We start from the raw sequence: 20,229 nt of genomic DNA on the forward strand, positions 1-20,229 counted from the left end.
GATCGACCGTTAGGATTTGAAAACTCAAATATAGAGTCGTAGCACGGTGCCAACCCGTGATATGCATAGTACCATAGACTCACTCTTTTAAATTTATAGAATCTAATAGTAAGAAATCTTGAAGACATTGTCTGTGGTCCAATTTTGGATTCGCATTGAATTTACTTGATTCACAAATGTAACACTGTATATTTTATAAAGAACGGTGTACATTAACGAGAAGTTGGTTTCAATTTTGTTTTCCTTGATTTGTCTTTCCAAGTTTTAAGAAAATATTTTAATTGTGTCTTTTGTAAATCTTTCTATGAAATTCCAATTGTGTCTAAAGAGTAGTTTTATTAAGCAATTTTTATAATGCGATCCCATTATGTCTTTGAAAAATATATTGGTCATAAAATTTGGAAAGGATTGAATAATTGTTATCTCACCCGACAATTTTATTTTACCTTAAAAAATATGAAACAGTATATAATGCTCCTGAAATGGTGCTCTCTCTTGATGGACGCCATTGATATACATGGTAAATAATAATATGTATGGTATATGTGGTAATTATAATAAATATACTGTTAGAGGGATATATGATTCTTTTTTAAAGGTTATAATGGTCAGAAAGACATTAATCATATTTGAAACGGGAATAAACAAACAAGTTGACTATTTGTATGCATTTATGTATTTAGTAGCTTTATGTATGCACCATTTCGTTAGCATATTTTTCTTTTATTCGGCGGTTTACTTGAATGATTTATTTGAATATTTGCGAATCTAGAATTTGTCGGCGTTATTACTTGGTAATCGTCAAAATCAAAGTTGTTGTGACAAACCTTTTTTCATAAAATCAGCATTAAAGCTACTCTGCTTTCCAGAATTGTACAAATAGATAAAGACAAGATCTATGGTTGCTCTTCTTAATTCTAACGTTGTTGTCGCAAAATAGTTATGGGATTCAACGTGTATTTTGTGATTATTTTTTTCTGTGTTTAATATTATTACGTAGATGTTTGATCCGTTAACAGTGGAAACTAAAAGATAAAATTTTAAATTGAATATCATTTCTCTAATTAAATAGTTTGCAAATTTTTATTTTATGTATCTCTTTTATTTTATTTTACATGTACAAGTTTAAATTTATTTAAACACGTACTCGCCACACTTATTTGATTGTTAGATATTCAATTTTCATATTGGTTTTGTTTTATTTTTCATTTTTTAAATATCATCTAAATTTTTTTTGGATTTATTGATAATTGATTGGTTGTCTTCATTTCTTTCATTTTTATATCACTTGAGAAATATTATTTGCCATTTAATGATCCCATTTAAGTAAAAATGATTCTATTATATTCAAATATGTATCATTTCAAATTAATATATATAATAATACACTATATCTGTTATCATCATTATGTATTTAATTATTTATTTAAATAAGTTGAATCTTATTGGCCCAAAAATACGCTAATAATAAATATTAGCAAGTTGTAATATGTTTTGAAGCTTTCAAAAGAGAGAAAGAGTGCTTATATAAAAAATATAGTTTACCGGAAGATCTTGAGCGAGGAATCTCCATTCTTATATTAAGTATGTAGATGCCATGATTCACCAATGGCTATGATTAAAATAATTGAATATCATTCCTCCAATCAAATAGTACGTCTTCTTTTGATTCTATGCATTTTTTTTAAATATATTTTTACGTGCAGAAGTCCAAATTTATTTAAGCACGTACTGGCCACATGCAAATTGTATCATCTTTTTTATTAGTCTTGATTTCTTTCTATTTTTTATATGTCATTTAAGAAACTTTAAGATTGATTGATAATTGATTAGTCATGTCTTTATTTAAGAAACTTTATAATTTATTGATAATTGATTGGTCATTTAATATGTCATTTTGTATGAATTTTTTTTATGAAAATATGTCAGAAAGACAAACAAACAAAAAATATGTATATCATTAAGAAATGTTATTTATGTGTAGATGTTATTTTATGTCATTTAAGAATGTTATTTGTTATTTAGTCTAATTTTTTTTTATGAAAATATGTCATTTTGTATGAGATTTGTTTTTGTTCTCTTATAATATTGTCCATATTGCAATGCGCGGGCATGATACTAGTAAGGTATGAACCATATTAATTTAACATTTCTGTTTTTATTATTTGTTTTCAATTATAGCAATTAAATATTTGTTTTCTTTTTGACAGGTACAAGGTGTATAATATAACTACTATTGTGATATCTTCAATTTGCACTCAGTCGACGTGATTTATCATTGGACTCTATATTACTAATTGACCTTTTATTTATAACTTGAATTTATAACCAATACATTTTAATATCTTGTTGGATAGTATTATTTTCATTGTTCTTCTTTTTATATTACTATGAGAATTTTTTTAATGATATATTCATGTTGTAACGCATAGACACATACTAGGATAATGTAATAAAGCATATAAATATTGATACATGAGTCAAGAGGATTATAATTACTCATAAACAGGATACATGAGGTAAAGATATTGACATAACTAATTTCATTTCATATAACACATCAATATCATATACTCGTTTTTTGTCTTTATTGTCATGTGTTGCATGAATTGAAACTAACTTTATAAATATCTTACTCATACATATTGTCTAGTAACACGCGGACGAGTGGATAACTCGGAAATGATGTCAAACATAACCAAAAGATTGTCAAAAAAATTACTGATAAAAATATTAAGTTTTTGTATTTCTTCCACTGAAACTGCTCGTACTTTGATATCAATTAGTTTTAACACGTAACTGATAAGCTAGAAGCTATATAAGGATAGGTCGACATTTATTGTAAAGTTGACATGTGTATTTGAAAAAAATTCAGGAGTCACAAACATTTTAATAAGGTGAAGGAAAATGTTTTGTTTCGTCAGAGGTATTGTTGCTCTAGGCTCCAATACTGTACAATTTTTTTTTAAAAGTATGAATATTTCATATGAATTTGAATTTGTGCACAACTCGCACGTATGAATGGAATTATAAGAAATTCTGGCACGTTAAAATGATTAAATAATGGACAAGCTCAGTGCAAGAATGTGTTAGACAGAACGATTGTTAACAAGTCTTTTTTAATTAATTATGAAGGTTGATATAATATCAAGTCTGATCAAGTGACATTATATCTAGCTGACAATCTCTAGGTGATTCAAAATCTGCGCTTTGCATGTCCCAAGAAGCACATCATAAGAAATACGATTGACAGCGAATGAACAGCAACATTAGGCAGAAGATAATAGATCCATTATTTATGTTAATTTTCAGTGGCCTAAATAGTTTTCAATGATATATTTGAGTATCGCTTTCTTTAAACAAACTTCAGTCAACCGTATAATACACTAAAATTAGTTAATCATTGTATAAATAATATTAAACTTGTACAATGATTAAGTATGATCATTGTAAGAGGCTAAGAGCTCTATATAGATTTGAATTTTTGGAATTAGCACTTGTCTAAATAGATCAAAACATAATTGACATTTGTCAGTGGCACTTGTCTAAATAGATCAAAACATAATTTGACATTTGTCAGATGAAACCTTGTCTGATTTTTCTATTAGATACAACTGCTAATCCAAATTCAAATTTATACAGAGCCCACACTTACAAACCAAAATGATAAAATGTCTGAACAAATGTTTAAGTGTGATGGCAAACCTCAAGACTAATTTTCCACATCTCAATTTCTCCTTCAGCATCTATGATCCTCCGTATATGCTCAAATTTCAAAAGGGAATGCAATCAAATTGGCATTAATAGGGATGATTGCAAAGAGGTTGGTTAGCTAAACAGCCTAGACCTATACTATCTTATTTCCTTTCAAAGATACGACATATTGTCCAGAAGAAAAACACAATAAACAAAAAGATTATAAATAAACTAGCAACCTCTACAATTGCAATAGAAGAACGAGGCCAAACAAATTAATTACTACAACTATGACTTACAAATAAAAATATTTTTTTTTAAAAAATAACTAGAATCCTCAACCTACATTTGAATTATTCCCAGAGGGTCTCAACAAGGAATTCAGGGGATGGTTAGGATGGTTAGGTGCCACACCACCTGCTGTAACAGAATTAAACACAACATTTTGTGCAGGCCCTGCATTGAGATTTGGATGAATTGCAGATAAAGGCAAGCGGGGACCGAAAGAAAGCATCTGTTGTTGCCTCTGCATTAACTGTTGCAACTGTGCATGGGTCCCTTGTTGCATGCCCGGCATGTTTGGCTGAATGTTAAGGGAGGCACTCATAGCCGGTGGGGGTCTAGAATTTGGACTCATTGGGCTGGTGCTAGTAGGTGCTGACATGGATGCAGGTATAGGCCCAGCTAATGGCGGCCCGACACGGCCTGATGTCATCATACGTACCCGCTCCGCATAGATGCGTTGTCTTAATTTATCCACTTGTTCGCATTCCTTCAAAAGAAGGGTCTCGATCTCCGCAAATTGTTTCAGCTTCAATTCCAATCTTTTTAACTGCAAATATAAACAATATACTAAATAACTCAGCGGAACTACTACAAAAGATTCTTAGCCTTTGATGAACATGAAAATAAACAACTTTCTCTTGTGACAACCACTAGCTCAACAGGTCAGACACCCCCTGTCGCATGCAGTCTGAACTCTCGGGCACTAAACAGCAACAAAGGAGTAATAAAACTGTATTGGAAAAAGAAAGAGGAAGAGTGAACTATATCGCTAATTTTCCTGTATGCTGTAGGAAAGTCAAATGTTGTTGCTATATTATAGTACAATAATTAAGTGGGCATTTTGTGAATTGTTACCAAATTTAAAAAAATACTAATAATAAACAAACCCATAATTAACAAACAACAAGCATAATGAAGTCAGAATTCAAATTCATATTGAATTGAGATAAATCTATCAATGGACCTGGTGGTTGATAATTGTGGCAGAGAGTCTTTGGATTTCACGTTCCTCTTGGTCAGCAAACAATTTTGCTTTCACAGCAGCTGCCGATAGGCCACAACTTGCTGCATATTTCACACCTTCTGGGGAAAGCGGGGAGGGAGGATCATCTGTACTCCAATCTGAAAGTCACAAATTACGAGCTTTCTAATAACTATATATATTTACAAGAATAATTTATGCACCCATGATAGAATATACAACCTTAAAATGAGTTGGAACAACTTCATAGATGTAAGGTTATTTTGAATCCAGGGGTATAGATTCCGGTACTGGTACAATGACATTATTATAAAGGTTGTTTCATGAGTAATGAACAGGTGGTCAACTTTTACTTTTGCTTTCAGAAACAAGCAAAGGGTTATTTTGAATGTCGGCAGCGAGAAAAACTTTTAAAAGGTTAGTATCTCAACTATTTCATATGAATTAAAACCTGGTGGTGCAGAACAATAATATTAATAATACAATTACCAGTAGAATTGTGCATGTTGGCGTTGGCTCGATGGTTAGCTTCAGTATGAGAGCCATCTGAATTTGACCTTTATCAGAATTTAAAAATCAAATCATTTTTTGCCATTATCACTATTGATAATAATAAAAAATAAAATCTTACATATGGAATTAGCTGCAAAGAGCGGGGTGCAGCCTATATATGGCACCCATCCTAGCTCAAAAAAGTTCAATTTGTATTTTTTTTTTTTTTTTTGGTTTCGGGGTAGGGGAATGCAAAATTATGGTCATATACATATCCGAAGTAATGTAAAATCATGCATCACTTCAAAAATTACAATACTTTTTGCTTGCTGTCTGCAACACTGGCGAAGGGAGTACTAAAAAGCCAAATCATATATGTTGCTCATGGCTCTATTAAATAAATATTACTAAAGTACATGTAGCTCGTTTAAGCCATGGAGTGCAGCATTATACCTTGAATCTTCCTTGGTCAATACACAGAGAGATGCATTTGCACAAGCAGCAGCAACTCTAGGCCCAACCGCAGAGGCCAGAAATGCAACCTTGTGAAAAAAATACATACAAAAAGTCTCATCAATATTTATCTGTTTCAGTTGCTAGTACTCTGGGTTGCATGTACTGTTTGTTTCTCAAGAACATTATTTCTTTTAGATTACGGAGAAGAAAGAAAAAGTAAGCAGCCAAAAGTTACTCACAAGAGACATAACAGGATTAGGTGCATCAGCAAAAGGAAACTTGTGCGCAGCTTGAGCATCATGTTGTAAAACACCTACATAAGATGTATAAATCACTTAGTCGAACACCCTATCTTACAGCTAATCAATATTAATTTCACGATCCTACATGAGAGTTTCAGTATTATCAGCTGTTGTTTTGCAAATGAATGTCATTTGATTGGCTTTCTTATGCTTAATTAAATTTTCTTATTTCTTTAAGTCTCTTTCCTTTTTCTTGGGTACATTTAGCTACAGACTATGATTGGTTCCTTGTGCTGAATTTCTGGTACCTTGTCAGTCAGATTATAATTGATTTGTTATTACAAAAGTAAGAACATCTCGCCAAAAACAAATATAAAATTAAGTACAGAGAAGCTATATGGTCACATCATGGTATATACCAAATCAATACTGAACTGCTAATATAATGACATAGGTATGTTCTGGATGAAATTTCACAAATGCAGCCAAAACAAAAACCACTCGCCTCAAAACAAATAAAAGTACCTGAAGTTTCTCCATTGGGAATGTAACTTGAGCTTGGAGCCTCTCTTTCCATCCCATCAGATTGGGGCATTTCAGGAACATCCATATTTTCAAGTAACCCATCTTCAACTGGTAATCTGATAAAGTGCTGAATGCACTGAGCCTTTGATTTTGTTCCAACATGCCCCGCTATCTCATTCCAGCGGTCATTGTATTTCTCTATGCCCTCAAGTAACAGGAGTGTCTCCTGGTCAGTCCAGCTATCGCTTTCACTTTCTAATGGTTCTCTTTTGGAGTCAGTTTTTGTAAAATCAAGGCTTGAATGGCCAGTGATGTATTTGGCATCGTGGAAGCAATTCAAGCATAGAGCAGTATCAGCCTGATAAATAATCAATATTATTTTTTAAAACTAAAAGAAAAAAGAAGAAGGCCAATCTAGATAAAATAATTAAAGGCAAACAAGAAAAAACCATTTGCCCCTGTAAGGCAAATCCTGGTCTGGAGATAGGGTTAGGGTCCTAGAAGCAAACGACACAAACAAGAAAAAGAAAAACAGAAGAGGGTATCTCCAAATAGAAACGCTTAATTCTCTAATTCATACTTTCATTTGATAACAACAAATAAAAGGGGTTGTTAAAGAACTTTATATGATTAAAATAGTGAGATCAGAGCAAAAATAAATTAGAAAATCTAAAAAATAAAAAAGAAGATATTCTTACTCAATTACATGATACAACCATATGATCTATTATCCAGTTGGTCAACCATATAGTTAGCAATAAGTCAGAAAGCAATCTATCTCAGACACTTGCATTTTTATACAACCTAAGTCAAAATAGATCTGAAAAGAGCAAGCCTGATTTGGACTTGGTTTGGTCCCATACTTGACAAACGAAACTCAACTTCACTTAGAAGCCCAACATAAACATGATTTACACCATCTTGACTTTAGCCAACTTATGAACCATAGCAACCTAGTACCAATTTCCCAATATCAAGTTAAGTTTGCAGGAATAAACCGGACAATCGAAAAGAATAGAAAATTACCTCCTTTTGGGACCGATAGTGCAACCCAGGCAGAGGAACTGAACAATAGCCGCATGAATTCTCTGATAGCTTCTCTCTTATCTTTCCATCCAGATCTGCCAGCCCATTATCTAAATCCAACAAACCTGAACTAGAACCCGATGAGGTTGACAGAAAAGCTAACTCCTCAGCCTTCAAGCTACACTTAGGCCTATCAAACAAGATTAAACTATCTATCGACTTCAGAGGTGCTGTCACCAGCTGGAGTTCTCCAGTAGCAGGGTCCTCCTTTAAGAGAGAGGCAGCCATGCGTAAACCACGGTGGACTGAGCCTATCGCCAGGTAGTTTATTATCCCCCAATTGTCAAGGAAGCGCACAATGCGGCTTAGGTCATATAGCTCTGCATTGCTTGAAACAAGAGGCTGGCACTCACCAAATGCAAGTCGCCTGGTAGGGTTGTCTAAGTACTTTGAGATTATTTTATTTCGAAGAGAGACATACTTCTCCGGCGTGTGGGATGGGGACTTGCCAGAGAAGAAATGTGGTACCACCTGACGCTCTAGTCTGTGCACTGTTGTGGGTGAAAACCACTCTGTAAAATTGCATTGGCAAAATGAGTTATATATCGAGGAAAAGAAACAGTAACAATATGAGGCCCCATTAAACAATCACTCTTCCAACTTATGGAAATATTAATTTCTATCTTTATGAGCACAGCTAAAACATTCGAAAAGTATATGATAGAATTGTCAAGCAAACAAATTTGAGAGCAACAGAAAGGCAATTTACCAGAATGTGCCGGAACAACCAAAACACGATCTCCCTCAAATTTCCGTACCACACCTTTCCCTTCCATCAGCTGAGGTGGCGTGCACACATAAACTGGCGGCTTATCTCCATCAACCAAATTCTCAGTAGCCACAGCTGACACTGACTGAAGCTGGCCATGCGACAAATTCTCCATGAACGCCGCATTTCCACCCAAACCATTCCCTAATGCTGAAGCGAGACACCTCCTTTCAGCTGCTACAATAGAAAGTACAGAGTGGTGGGGCCTACTTACAGTCCGCTTGAATGCTGCCGGGAAATCACAGATTTTCTGAGCCCCACCCGAGACCACTTCGGATTCACGGAGGTCGAGTAAAGGATCGCCGCCTCCCGCACCGCTTCCAACCCCAGCGGCGGCCGCGGCGGAGGGGGAGGCGGCACCGCCGGAGTCGGAGTCGGAGTCGGAGTCCTGCTTGCCGGTGTCGCGCTTGCGTTTCTTCTTGCGCCACTTGGGGCGAGGATCTACAAAAACCCTAACCCTAGCTTAGGAAAAGGAGAGAGAATTGTAGAGTACAAATATATGAAAAAAAAAAAAGAAAGAAACGAAGAAAGTACCTATGGAGGGGGAGGCCGGAGGGATACTACGGCGAGGCATCGGAGATGGAGAGGAGATTTGGGGCACGTGACACTCACGTGACTCGAGGGGTTTGGGAAAAGCTGTACTGACAGTGGCGCTGTGGCATGTCGTGTTGGGCTACAAGACGAGTCGGGTAACCTCGTTCGAGTCCTTTGCTAAAATTTAGTGTTTTATTTGGTGTGGCGGGTTACTTTAGACTGCTATTAGAATATTGTAAACCCGCTGCACGTGGGAAAGCGTCAGGAGCAAAGCTGGGGATGCACGGTGAATTATGGCGCCTGGCTGGCGTGCTAGGAGGATCGAGCTAATTGGAATAGGGGACGGTGATTAGCATTTACAAATGAGATATTTTACCTTTTTATTTGCGATCAAGAGGTCTTAAAGTCTAACGCGCGACATGCACAATTGGCAAAAATTCTGAACTGTCCATCGGTTGGTAATATTTTTGTTATTATTGTGTGGAGTATCAAAAGATAAAGTCAGTTTATTTTTGTGAAGTTAAAAAGGAAAGTGTTTTTTTAGAAAGTTAAAAAGGGAAGTCTCTCAAGATTTTAACGTTTTTGCTGTAATGCCCACATACCATAAGGCCGTCTGTGTATTCGAAATTCGATCTAATGAATTTACCTTTATGAATATGTATACGAATCTTAATCGTGCATCCAATAAGTTATAGATTCCACAACTGAATTTTAAAAATCCACTTTAGTAACTATTAGTTTCCTAAGATACGTGCAAAATGAGAAGAACTAGTGTTCTTAAGCTCACCCGAATCTTTGATAAACTTAACTCTAATATCTATTGAATTGGTTTCAAATAACTAATTCAAACCGTTGAAACCGATCTACTTCACTATTTACGTGAAAGAATTATATATATTTTAATTAATTTTGTGTAAAGTTGAGCGTAGGGCTGCAAACGAATCGAAATTATCATAGTTTGAGTTTGGTTTGAATTAATTTCGAATTGAATTTTTTACAAACTCAATTTCAAATCTTTTACGAACTTTTTTACGACAGGGAATAGTGATTGTAGGCGCCGAAAGCAAGAGGTGAAAGTCGTATGGGATTTTAGAACTGAGAACAAGGATTACGACTTACGACTTACGAGTTATGACTTATGGCTGGGTGGTTTTATATTTTAACTTTTAAGTCATCAACATAAATTAACGATTCACGTTACTTTGAATTTCGAACTAGAATGGTTCGCGAACCTATTTCGAACAAACCATGTCCAGTTTGAATTTGGTTTGAATTAATTTCGAACTATTTCGAATCGAATTTTTTACAAACTTTTTTGAATCAAACTCGAATCAAATCATGAACTACGAATTTTTTGTGCAGCCCTAGTTGAGCGGTTAAAAAAGATGAAAAACAAACGTCTTAAATTAACTTATAGATCTTCTCTTATCGCTTGACTTTATATTAAATTAATTCGAAAATTTATAAATTTGTAATGTAAACACATTAATACACTGCTCGTGAAGTAGATCGGCTTCAATAATTTATAGGGTAATTATAATTTCCCCCACCTATCCATCCCTCATTTCATCCCCCAACTAACTTTTTATTTTAACTATAACTATAACTACTATTTCTAACAACCTTTTATTTCTTTCCTCTTTCTCCATTTCTCTTCCACCTCCATTTTTCTTTTTCATCTCCATCTTCTTCTCCCACATTCTTCTCCCACCTCCGCCTCCGCCTCCCACCTCCCTCTCCCACCTCCGCCTCCCACCTCCCTCTCTCACCTCCGCCTCCTACACCTCACCTCACCTCCGCCTCTACCTCCCTCTCCCACCTCCGCATCCCACCTCCTCCTCCGCCTCCGTTTTTCCTTCGATAAGCTCCCCTCCCTCTCCCACCTCGAAATGGTAAATACAATAAGCTCTCTCCCTCTTACACTTTCGCCTCGGTTTTTTCCCTTTACGCCTGCTACTCCTGCTCCAGCGAACGTTCTGCCGGAGATCATCCGTCACTCCATCCCAATCAAGCACGCCTCTGCCAGGAATGAATACTTCATTGTGTATGAATGAATACTTCATTGTGTATGAATGAATACTTCATTGTGTATGAATGAATACTTCAATATGTATGAATGAATACTAGAACACGTCTCTACCCGGTCAAATCTGTCACTGTCGATCGTATCAAAATAATTTTGTATATGTATATGCAATTAATCCCTTTCATGTTTATATTCTCCTTCCTCATGAAGTATCGAGTTTTGCAAAGAACAAAGCTTTATTAATGGTGAATTAGACCACTGCGTATTAAATAAATGACATAAAAACAAATTTTGAAAAAAAAAATAGAGATATATAAATGAATACTTGATGTTTTAGAATGAATACTTCAATGTGTATAAATGAATACTTAATATCTTAGGTATGAATACTTGCGTGACAAGATATTAATACTTGTGCAACGGACAACTCGAAAGTATATCATCATGGATCTCATTTGAAAGATAAAATTGTGTAGAAAACGTTCGTGGTTTTAGATTTGCAAAATTCTTCATAGATCGTCAGAAATATTGGTTAGATTGAACGGAGAAAAAAAACCCACCTCTAAAAACGTGTAAAAGATGGATGAGTGATGTGTCCAGTTTTTATATTTGCATTTACATGACGATGATGAATACTTTCTCGATAAGAGATGAATACTTGTGCAACGGACAACTCAAAAGTATGTCATCATGGATCTCATTTGAAAGATAAAATTGTGTAGAAAATGTTCGTGGTTTTAGATTTGCAAAATTCTTCACATATCGTAATAAATATTGGTTAGATTGAACGGAGAAAAAAAAAACACCTCTAAAAACGTGTAAAAGATAGATGAGTGATGTGTCCAGTTTTTATATTTGCACTTGCACGACGATGATGAATATTTTCTCGATAAGGATGAATACTTGTACAACGGACAACTCGAAAGTATGTCATCATGGATCTCATTTTAAAGATAAAATTATGTCAAAAACATTCGTGATTTTAGATTTGCAAAATTTCTCACCGATTGTCAGAAATATTGATTAGATTGAACGAAAAAAAAAATTTCACCTCTAAAAATGTGTCTGTTTTTTTTTTTTTAAATACTTGATATATTAGGTATGAATACTTGATGTGTTATAGATGAATACTTGATACATTATAGATGAATACTAGCACTCGCCAGTTGTAAAATCTTTCAAATATTATGTAGTCCCCAAATAGTAAGTGGTCCCCTTAAGTAGTTAGTAGTTATTGAAGTAGTTAATGATTGGGAGATGAAATGGAGGATTGTTATGGGGGATAGCTAGGTGCTCCCTAATTTATATATATCATTTGAAATCATTTCAATAATTTTTTTTAGTTTAAATAGGAAACGTAAGGTTTTAGAATTAACATCGCCAGATAATTGGTGAGCGTAGAAAATAGAAACATCCTAGTTCTCATCCGTTAATTCTTAAAACAATATAATTTGATTTCAACTCGATGGGAAGTTAAAATGACTTTCTTTTTGTGAAATAACGAGACTACCACCAACTTTGATACGGAGCTTATAAAGTTCACAAGCCACAAATTAGTGCTGATTAGTTGACAATTGTATATGCCAAGTTCGTACAGCCATGTAAATATATTTTCAATGGTTTATTAGGGTAAGGAGGCAAGATATTTTCAATAGTTTAAACAACCGTGTTTATTCCCTATTAATTAATGAAATATTATCAGTACTTGACTAATTTTTATAGAATCGAAAACACCCAAAAATTGAACATTATTGAATTGAGAAAGAGTTGCACATGAAACATTATTGAACATTTTCGTTCGTATATAGTAAATTAAAAACGGAGTCAGTTGCTTTGTTGCGTATCATGCATTTGTTAAGAATTAAGATTCAAGAACGAATGGAGATTCAACCCCAACTGAGAATAAGTTCAAATGAAATTTCAGTCCTGGTAATTGGTTCAACGATTAACGGTCCAAATCTAAAGTACAACCAAGTAGTGCAACTTGAGGATCCGAATTCAACCCCACACCATCTCTGCCTGTCCATTTTCCCATGTTGTAATATTTATAATATAAATAGGTTATCTTCCTTCTTAAAAGAAAGAAATTAAAAATTAAAATAGAATAATTTGTGTGTTTTGCAAGCACATGAAGCATAAATTCCCATATTAAAAGTGCGCCATTGTCTAGTGAGAGATGTAGATAATAGAAATGCAAACCCAAAGCAATATATTAGTTCTTTTCTCTTTTATTTGTTTCTTTTATTAAATGTCTATTCGCGTAATCTCCTTATTAAGCAAATTGACAACAAGAACTTGAGTATTCATGCAGATTATATATTTTCAATTTAATTAAAACTTTAGTTTAAATAAATTATCGATTTTCACTATGTTGGTTCAATAATTCAAGATGTGTTCGCATTCCCCGCTTTCTTATTCTCTGCATTACTCCCACTTGAGCCCAAGGAGACATGGATCAGAATTCAGATCCAGTGAAGTAACCCAATTTTTGGATTTTAGATCAGGACCGTCCGATTCGAACCCGTAACAATCCATCCAAAGTGGAGCGCGCACATCCCAAGCAACGAATCCGAATCCCGAGGCAATCTCAAGCGACGGATTCAAATCGGACGGTCCGATCCAAAACCCAAAAGTTGGGTTACTTATAGGGGATCCGCACCCGATCAGTAGAAATGATGGATATATCATTAAATAATAGAGAGATGGTCAATTCAAAACACAGCTCTATGACTTTTCAACATGGATAGTTATGAGAAACATCTACTAAGCAGTTCCTGAAAATTTAGTCAAAACGGAGTTCCTCTGGCATGTTGCAAACAGCTCGGATGGTTTGACTGGTTACATCAAGTAGCTGCAAGTACTCGTCGGCTCCATCAAGCAAGCACTGTAAAATAACCAATTAAAAATAAACACTTCAACTATGACAAGTGTTAACTGAAATCCACAAAAGAAAAGGATTACATAACTTAACAAACCTTATCTGCTTCGCCTAACTTTCTGCATATTTTTGCCTTCTGTTCATCTGTAACATCCTCAGCATCTACGACAACATCTAGAAGCTGGAATTACACCTCTATTTAGCAAGCAAAACCAAACAAAGAAAGCTAAACCATAAAACAAGAATTGTTTCTACACCAAGACTTGTCATATAACAGGTAGGCTTCTTTTACAAATTACACCTAACATGAAATTTGAGTTGCAAACAACACCTGAAGCACCCATATTTTTGCAATAAACTACAATAATCTTATGCATTACTTGAAAATTAGACCCAACCACCAAAACCAATGTGAAGTTGAGCAACAAAGACAAATTTCCCTCTCCCTTACATACTGATCACTTGATATTAACCATGCAACTTGAAGCCGGACACTGATATTGGTTAGATTTAATTTAGTATTGCCAGTCTTACTGGAACATACTATGCCCTGACTAACTGGTTGGTATCATTCGAAAACATCTTTTTTTTTCCTTTGGTATAATTCACAGAAGGAACAAAAATGTTGTTATTTACAAAGACAACCCCATTAATTCCCTCAAAAGCAGTAACTGAAAGCAGGTCATTGCATAAGAAAGGAGTTGCATTGTAGAGTAGGTTTAGCAGTATGAAGAAAGGATAAAAGAGAGGAATTGCCTGGTTGAGAAGTTGTGAGACTGGATATCCCTCTGCAATAATATTATCCACCTCCTTATTTGCACTATCGAAATCTCCAGACTTGCAAGATTCAAAAAGTGCCTGGACTACTTCAGGAGGTATTACCTAATTTTTAAAATGTTTAACAAAACCTCAGGTTAGGTTGAGTACTGTAATATTTTTGTTCTATAATTGGCTTAAGGAATATTGAACTAAGGTTGCGTGTAAAGGTCACCATTACCGCAAATCAAATAAACAACTTCCTGGAAAATAAATTATATCCTTACTAGAATTGAAAACATGATAATAGAAGTAGAGTAAAAGATGAATACCCCAGAAACACTAATTAAATTGCTTGCAGAAATAGATGAGCCAAAGAGCCGAGCTGCACTCTGCATTCATAGGTAGAGTTTTGCATAGTAATATTTATTAGTTGTAAACTTGTAATCATGATGTATCTATTTGCATTACCTGTAGATAAGTAATAGCACGTCGAAGATCTCCTTGGGAGATGGAGCTCAGTGTCGATAGTGCCTGATGTCAGCCATGAGAAATGCAAAAAATTGCCGACATATCATCAGAAAAATCTTAAGGATCTTAATGAGAAGTATAGGATAACTCCAGTTCTTAATGGTACCAAACCTAACCTTTGCCACTCAAAAGACATTTTGATGATGCATATCTAATAAAAAAGATTGAAACTAACCCAGATATATACAAAAGTTTTTCCTAGGCCAGGCAAGGTTCTCAAGCATAGCCCCTTGACAAGCTATAGCTCATACAAAACAGATGAAGTGTACAAGAAAAAACATGAAACTGGAGTTCCACCACTGACAATGGAAAGCTCTCATTCTGACAACCATCCCTTCAAACTTACATTCTTCCTAAAACATTTTATAGAGCTATCATTTTCAAATTGAGCTGCAATATTATTTTTTAATATTCCGATAGCAGGCATATGTTTTTTGGAGCGAGCTCAAGAACCTACTTCAATAAAGATAGATACTGACTGTGTTTTTCTGAAATTTCTCTTCATAAGCCAAAAAAAAAAAATGCTCCGAAGGAAGCAAGAAAACAACAGAACTAGTCGTAACAGACAAGAAATAAACAAGAGGTATTAGCAATTTATCCTATATAAAATTAACATTGCTAGTTGCTTTGTGTTGAATACATGGCTCTAACCGTGATTTCACCAATTGGATGCTTTTGGGTGGAAACGCTTTTTGAGTGTATAACATGAGAAAAGCAAAGGAAAAGAATAAACCTCGCTGTCTAGGTTAAGGCCTTCCTCATTACAAATATGAGTTATGCGGTTGCTCATAATCTCTGCAGGGAGAGGCTTAAATCTGAACTTTGCGCACCTGGAGGCTAGCGGCTCTATGATCCTATACACAACATATACATACATATGTTCAATAGATTTAAACCAAATACACTTATAAAAGAACTTTCAGGTAGTATTTGACCTGCTGATATAGTTGCATATGAAGAAGAACCTTGTCACTTTAGAATAAGTCTCCATTGTTCGCCTCAGAGCATTCTGACAGATTAACAAATATAATTATCAACTGGGCAGACAATAAAACGTTTTTATCACAAATAACATTTAATATGTTATATTTAACTTGCTATCAATGAAACATCAATCAAAAATTAAATTCACATCCTTAGGGGTGTCAATACAGAATCACAAGCAATGTTAGACAGTTTTTCATGAGTGATATCTCTTCAGATTACCAAACGTAATTCTGAAAGGAAGGTAGCTATTTACAAAGTCTAGGATTTACTATCCTGTGGTCCAAACAAGATAAGTGAAAATAAATGATAGCATGAAATAAAGTATGTTTTACAAACAAGATCCTTTTGAAGACTTTAAGGGATGTTTTACATTATTAATGACAGCATGAAATAAATGAAAATGCACCTGAGCATCTTCAGTCATTGAATCAGCTTCATCTAGTATTATTATCTTGTAAGGCGGGCAAGGGTAACTGCTTAAAGTACAATTAAAAGAAACCAACAGGGTTAAGTTCGCACAGCCATGAAACAAATAGGATTTAGAATAAAGAGGTATACATCTACCCTTGATAAGATTTGGAGCCAACAGCAACAGCCGCAAAATCCTTGATTTTTGTTCGCACCACATTAATTCCACGATCATCACTTGCATTAAGTTCTAGAACTCTTGACTTGTATAGCTCTGGCCTAATACATTAAAAAAAATAGTATTAATTTTTGCAATAAGCAGCACATGCACCAGTTATCTTTCAGAAAAAAAAAACGAAAAAAAAAGAAAGGAAAACATCTGATCATGTTTGTATATCAATATCTGCAATTTATTTGGTCCATTATTTTCTAAGTTTCCTTCTCTTTTGATGAATGTAATAATATATTTTAAGTTTAATATAGCAGAACTGATGATTTTACAATTGTCCCTCAATAAAAAAAGTCAAAAAAATTGTGCAGTAACAATATAGTATCTACTATGCAACTGTAGCGGTCAAGAGATATTGACAACATTTTTTCAAGATTTCATCGAAATTTTGTGAATCGGAATAAATAAAATTAAAATATACCCAAAGAGCTGATGAGCAATGGCAAGACCTGTAGTAGTTTTACCAGTACCAGGAGGTCCATAAAAGAGCATGTGAGGCAACTGAACAATAAACAAAATCAATCATAAATAAGCACTCCCTGTTATTATTAGACAACAGAAGTTAAATTGCCCCATAAGAATCAAGAGAAATTTAGATATATGCCCATCATAACTTCTTCAATTAGATATGTTGGATATTGTATTGTTAATATAAGGGTATTTAGGTAAAAGTGTGAATATAATAGTTGTAGGGACTAAAGTGTAAGATTGAGTTGTATATCTAGACAGATTATCCCATTATTCTCAACACCGTAAACTTTAAGATATTTACCCATTAAAACTACAAAATTAGTAATTTACCCATCCAAATATAGCTATATTATAAATATGCCCATTTTTCATTTTAAACTAAAAGAATATAAATTAATAATGATTAATAATTAAATTGACAATTTTGCCCCCTTTCAAAATCCTATAACGTGGGAGGGGCGTTCTGATACCCGAATCGATTCTGGTCCGATGACAGATCCACCGTTTGATCATGCCTCAAAATTCGTGCTTGTAAGCCAAGGTAGTCCGTCTCTTTAATGTCTTTGTTCTCATTCTTTCTCTCTCCCTGCAGCAGCTCTCGTTCTCAATTGAACGATCCAGTCTCTCTCTTTCTCCTTCCCTCCTTCCATCATCTCTCTAATTTTGGCAAAGGAACTCAATCTCCTATTTGATTTATAGTAAGGTCTCATTGCTAATTTATTTTTCAACCAGAACCTGAAAGTCTGAATCAAGGTCATCGATATTTGATTTTTCTTGATATCAGAGCGGAGATCTATTTCATCTTCTCGGTTTTTTCTTTCTCCATCTCAATTACTCTGATTCTTGCTTTGTTTTTTTTTATTTTCAATTTTTGAAGCTCATTTACTAGAATGTTGCTCTGTCTTTCACCACTGGTATCGTATCAGGAGCCAAGTTTTTCACTGGTGCATCTTTCTGACTTGTCAAGAGAATGAAGGAATAGGACATTGATGAAGAAGATTAATTTTCAAGCAGGAAAATAACAAAATAAAGAAGCAACAATTATACATTTTTATGGATTTATGGCCATGTAACTATAACTAAATTTCCCAACTTCAATTGATATTTCTCTCCTTTTCCTTTTCTAGACTTATAAAACAGAATATGGTGTATATATTGTAAGCAGTCATTTTAAGGTTTATATGATATCATATAGTGCTAGTTACATATGAATCAAAATATTATAGTTGGAATAACAAATGTAATAATACAAGTTCGGTTTAACCCTCAAAAAAAAAAAATACTGCTTCGGTGTCAGTATCAGGCCAACATTTTTGCTTTTGATGGCTTCTTTGGATTGGACTGAGAATTATAATAGCAATCACTCATCAAGGTAGTTTGAAGAATTTACTGTCATATCAAATGAACCGCGGCTTAACACCTTGGGATTTACAGTTCTGAGCTGTGCTAACACCTTGGGCGATGAATTAGTATGGGAGCTAAAAAAGGTGAAACTGTTATTATAACAAAGGTTTAAATGTAAGGGCATTATTGTCATTTTATAGTTTATTACTATCAATCAGTTTTTAATTGATTTAATTAATAAATGGGTATATTTATAATATAGTTATATTTAGATGGGGAAATAACTAATTTTGAAGTTTTCATAGGTAAATATCTAATTGAAGAAGTTATGTTGGATATATATCTAAATTTCTCAAAAATCAATTACAAGAGAGAAACAGCAACTCGTATACCACTTCGCTACCTCTTCAAAGAGAAGCAGCTGCTACTTCATTCATCGTTGTTTTTTTTTTCCAAAATACCTTCGTTAATTGCAGTTCAACCCTATTCGGCCACTAAAACTGACCTTCATGTCCTTCTTCCATTTCCATTTCCTGCTTGATTAAACGTGTTTTACTCTAAGAAAGAGCCCCCATGGCTTACATGCAACGAAGCACAGAGAATTATGGTTTACTTTTCTTATTTCTCTCACATCTCTCTAAAGACACCCCCAACATTTAGCAATTAAGGTTTCTTTCAGTTTGTTTCGCATTACTCAATAAACTGAACTCTCAAGGAGAGAAACCGGGAAGAAACAACAAAATAGGGTTTTCTAAACTTACATCAGCTGTCTGGAGAGTGTTAGTTAGAACACGCACCACCTCATCCTGGTGGGCCACATCCTTCACTTGCCTCGGCCGACTGAATTCGAGAAGCAATTAGAAAAGAGCGATAGCTAACACACAAATTGAGATTAGAGAGGGGAGAGGGGATTACTATTTCTCCACCCATGGCTGGGAGCTAGGTACAAGAGGCGCCATTTCTTCCCTCGCTCGATTTTCTCTCCTTTCTCGCTTTGCTCAGACTTCAGACAGCTTAGTGTGAGACAAAAAAATGGCGATTGTGGCTTTTGGTTTTATTGCGTGACTTGAAACCACGTACCTCTTGAGTAGGGTATTTGCGGGCTGGGCTTTATAACGGAGAAAAAAATCAAGGTTTTTTCTTCGAATATATTAATCAAAGTGTTATCCCATCAATATATTTTTCTAACCTTCAACAAATATTACATGAGTTTGGCTAACAAGAGGTATAAACCGATATGCTTCACCAGAAATATATTTACACGTAAAATTAACTTTACGAAGTCACCTAGTATAAAATCAATATTTTATAAAAAAAAAAAAAAGGATAAAATCAAGCAGTCAGAAAATGAATAAGTTAATTTTAACAATTGATTCTTCATCATTTTATTTACCATTTGAATTTATACTATATGAATTAAAAAACTTAAAAATTTTGCATGCAAATGCATTACTCGTAAAGTATATCGGTTTTAATAGTTTGAATTTATCGTTTGATACCTATTATAGTTTTGAGGCAATATATAGTACCGC

At 34.4% G+C, this 20,229-nt stretch overlaps 2 protein-coding genes across 2 annotated transcripts; both read right to left on the bottom strand.

Annotated features, from left to right (window-relative positions):
• Positions 1-3,828: 3,828 nt before the first annotated feature.
• Positions 3,829-9,472, bottom strand: SWI3C (SWITCH/sucrose nonfermenting 3C). The gene is made up of 9 exons (XM_078301134.1): positions 9,068-9,472; positions 8,474-8,974; positions 7,705-8,276; positions 6,679-7,036; positions 6,151-6,224; positions 5,909-5,997; positions 5,453-5,520; positions 4,946-5,103; positions 3,829-4,528 (listed from the first exon to the last, which is right to left on the bottom strand). Exons 1-9 carry the CDS (start codon positions 9,105-9,107, stop codon positions 4,034-4,036), a joined length of 2,355 nt encoding a protein of 784 aa, XP_078157260.1. The 5' UTR covers positions 9,108-9,472; the 3' UTR covers positions 3,829-4,033.
• Positions 9,473-13,771: 4,299 nt separating this feature from the next.
• Positions 13,772-19,755, bottom strand: EMB1968 (ATPase family associated with various cellular activities (AAA)). The gene is made up of 12 exons (XM_078301145.1): positions 19,613-19,755; positions 19,459-19,537; positions 17,304-17,383; positions 16,810-16,932; positions 16,652-16,718; positions 16,194-16,267; positions 15,992-16,112; positions 15,199-15,261; positions 15,060-15,119; positions 14,728-14,853; positions 14,069-14,152; positions 13,772-13,977 (listed from the first exon to the last, which is right to left on the bottom strand). The coding sequence occupies exons 1-12, from the start codon at positions 19,654-19,656 to the stop codon at positions 13,876-13,878; spliced, it is 1,023 nt and encodes a 340-aa protein (XP_078157271.1). The 5' UTR covers positions 19,657-19,755; the 3' UTR covers positions 13,772-13,875.
• Positions 19,756-20,229: the final 474 nt, after the last annotated feature.

The sequence above is a fragment of the Carex rostrata genome, chromosome 1 (genome assembly GCF_964058835.1).
Source record: "Carex rostrata chromosome 1, lpCarRost1.2, whole genome shotgun sequence".
NCBI lineage: Eukaryota > Viridiplantae > Streptophyta > Magnoliopsida > Poales > Cyperaceae > Carex > Carex rostrata.

Excerpts from the sequence above, each read along its gene's own strand:
- SWI3C (XM_078301134.1), bottom strand. The coding sequence starts at position 9,107 with ATGCCTCGCCGTAGTATCCCTCCGGCCTCCCCCTCCATAG. Across the intron at positions 8,975-9,067 it reads TCCGGCCTCCCCCTCCATAG|ATCCTCGCCCCAAGTGGCGC; the intron begins GTACTTTCTTCG and ends GGGTTTTTGTAG. Across the intron at positions 5,521-5,908 it reads TTGACCAAGGAAGATTCAAG|GTCAAATTCAGATGGCTCTC; the intron begins GTATAATGCTGC and ends ATTCTGATAAAG.
- EMB1968 (XM_078301145.1), bottom strand. The coding sequence starts at position 19,656 with ATGGCGCCTCTTGTACCTAGCTCCCAGCCATGGGTGGAGAAATA. Across the intron at positions 16,268-16,651 it reads CAATGACTGAAGATGCTCAG|AATGCTCTGAGGCGAACAAT; the intron begins GTGCATTTTCAT and ends TTAATCTGTCAG. Across the intron at positions 15,262-15,991 it reads GCCTTAACCTAGACAGCGAG|GCACTATCGACACTGAGCTC; the intron begins GTTTATTCTTTT and ends GGCTGACATCAG.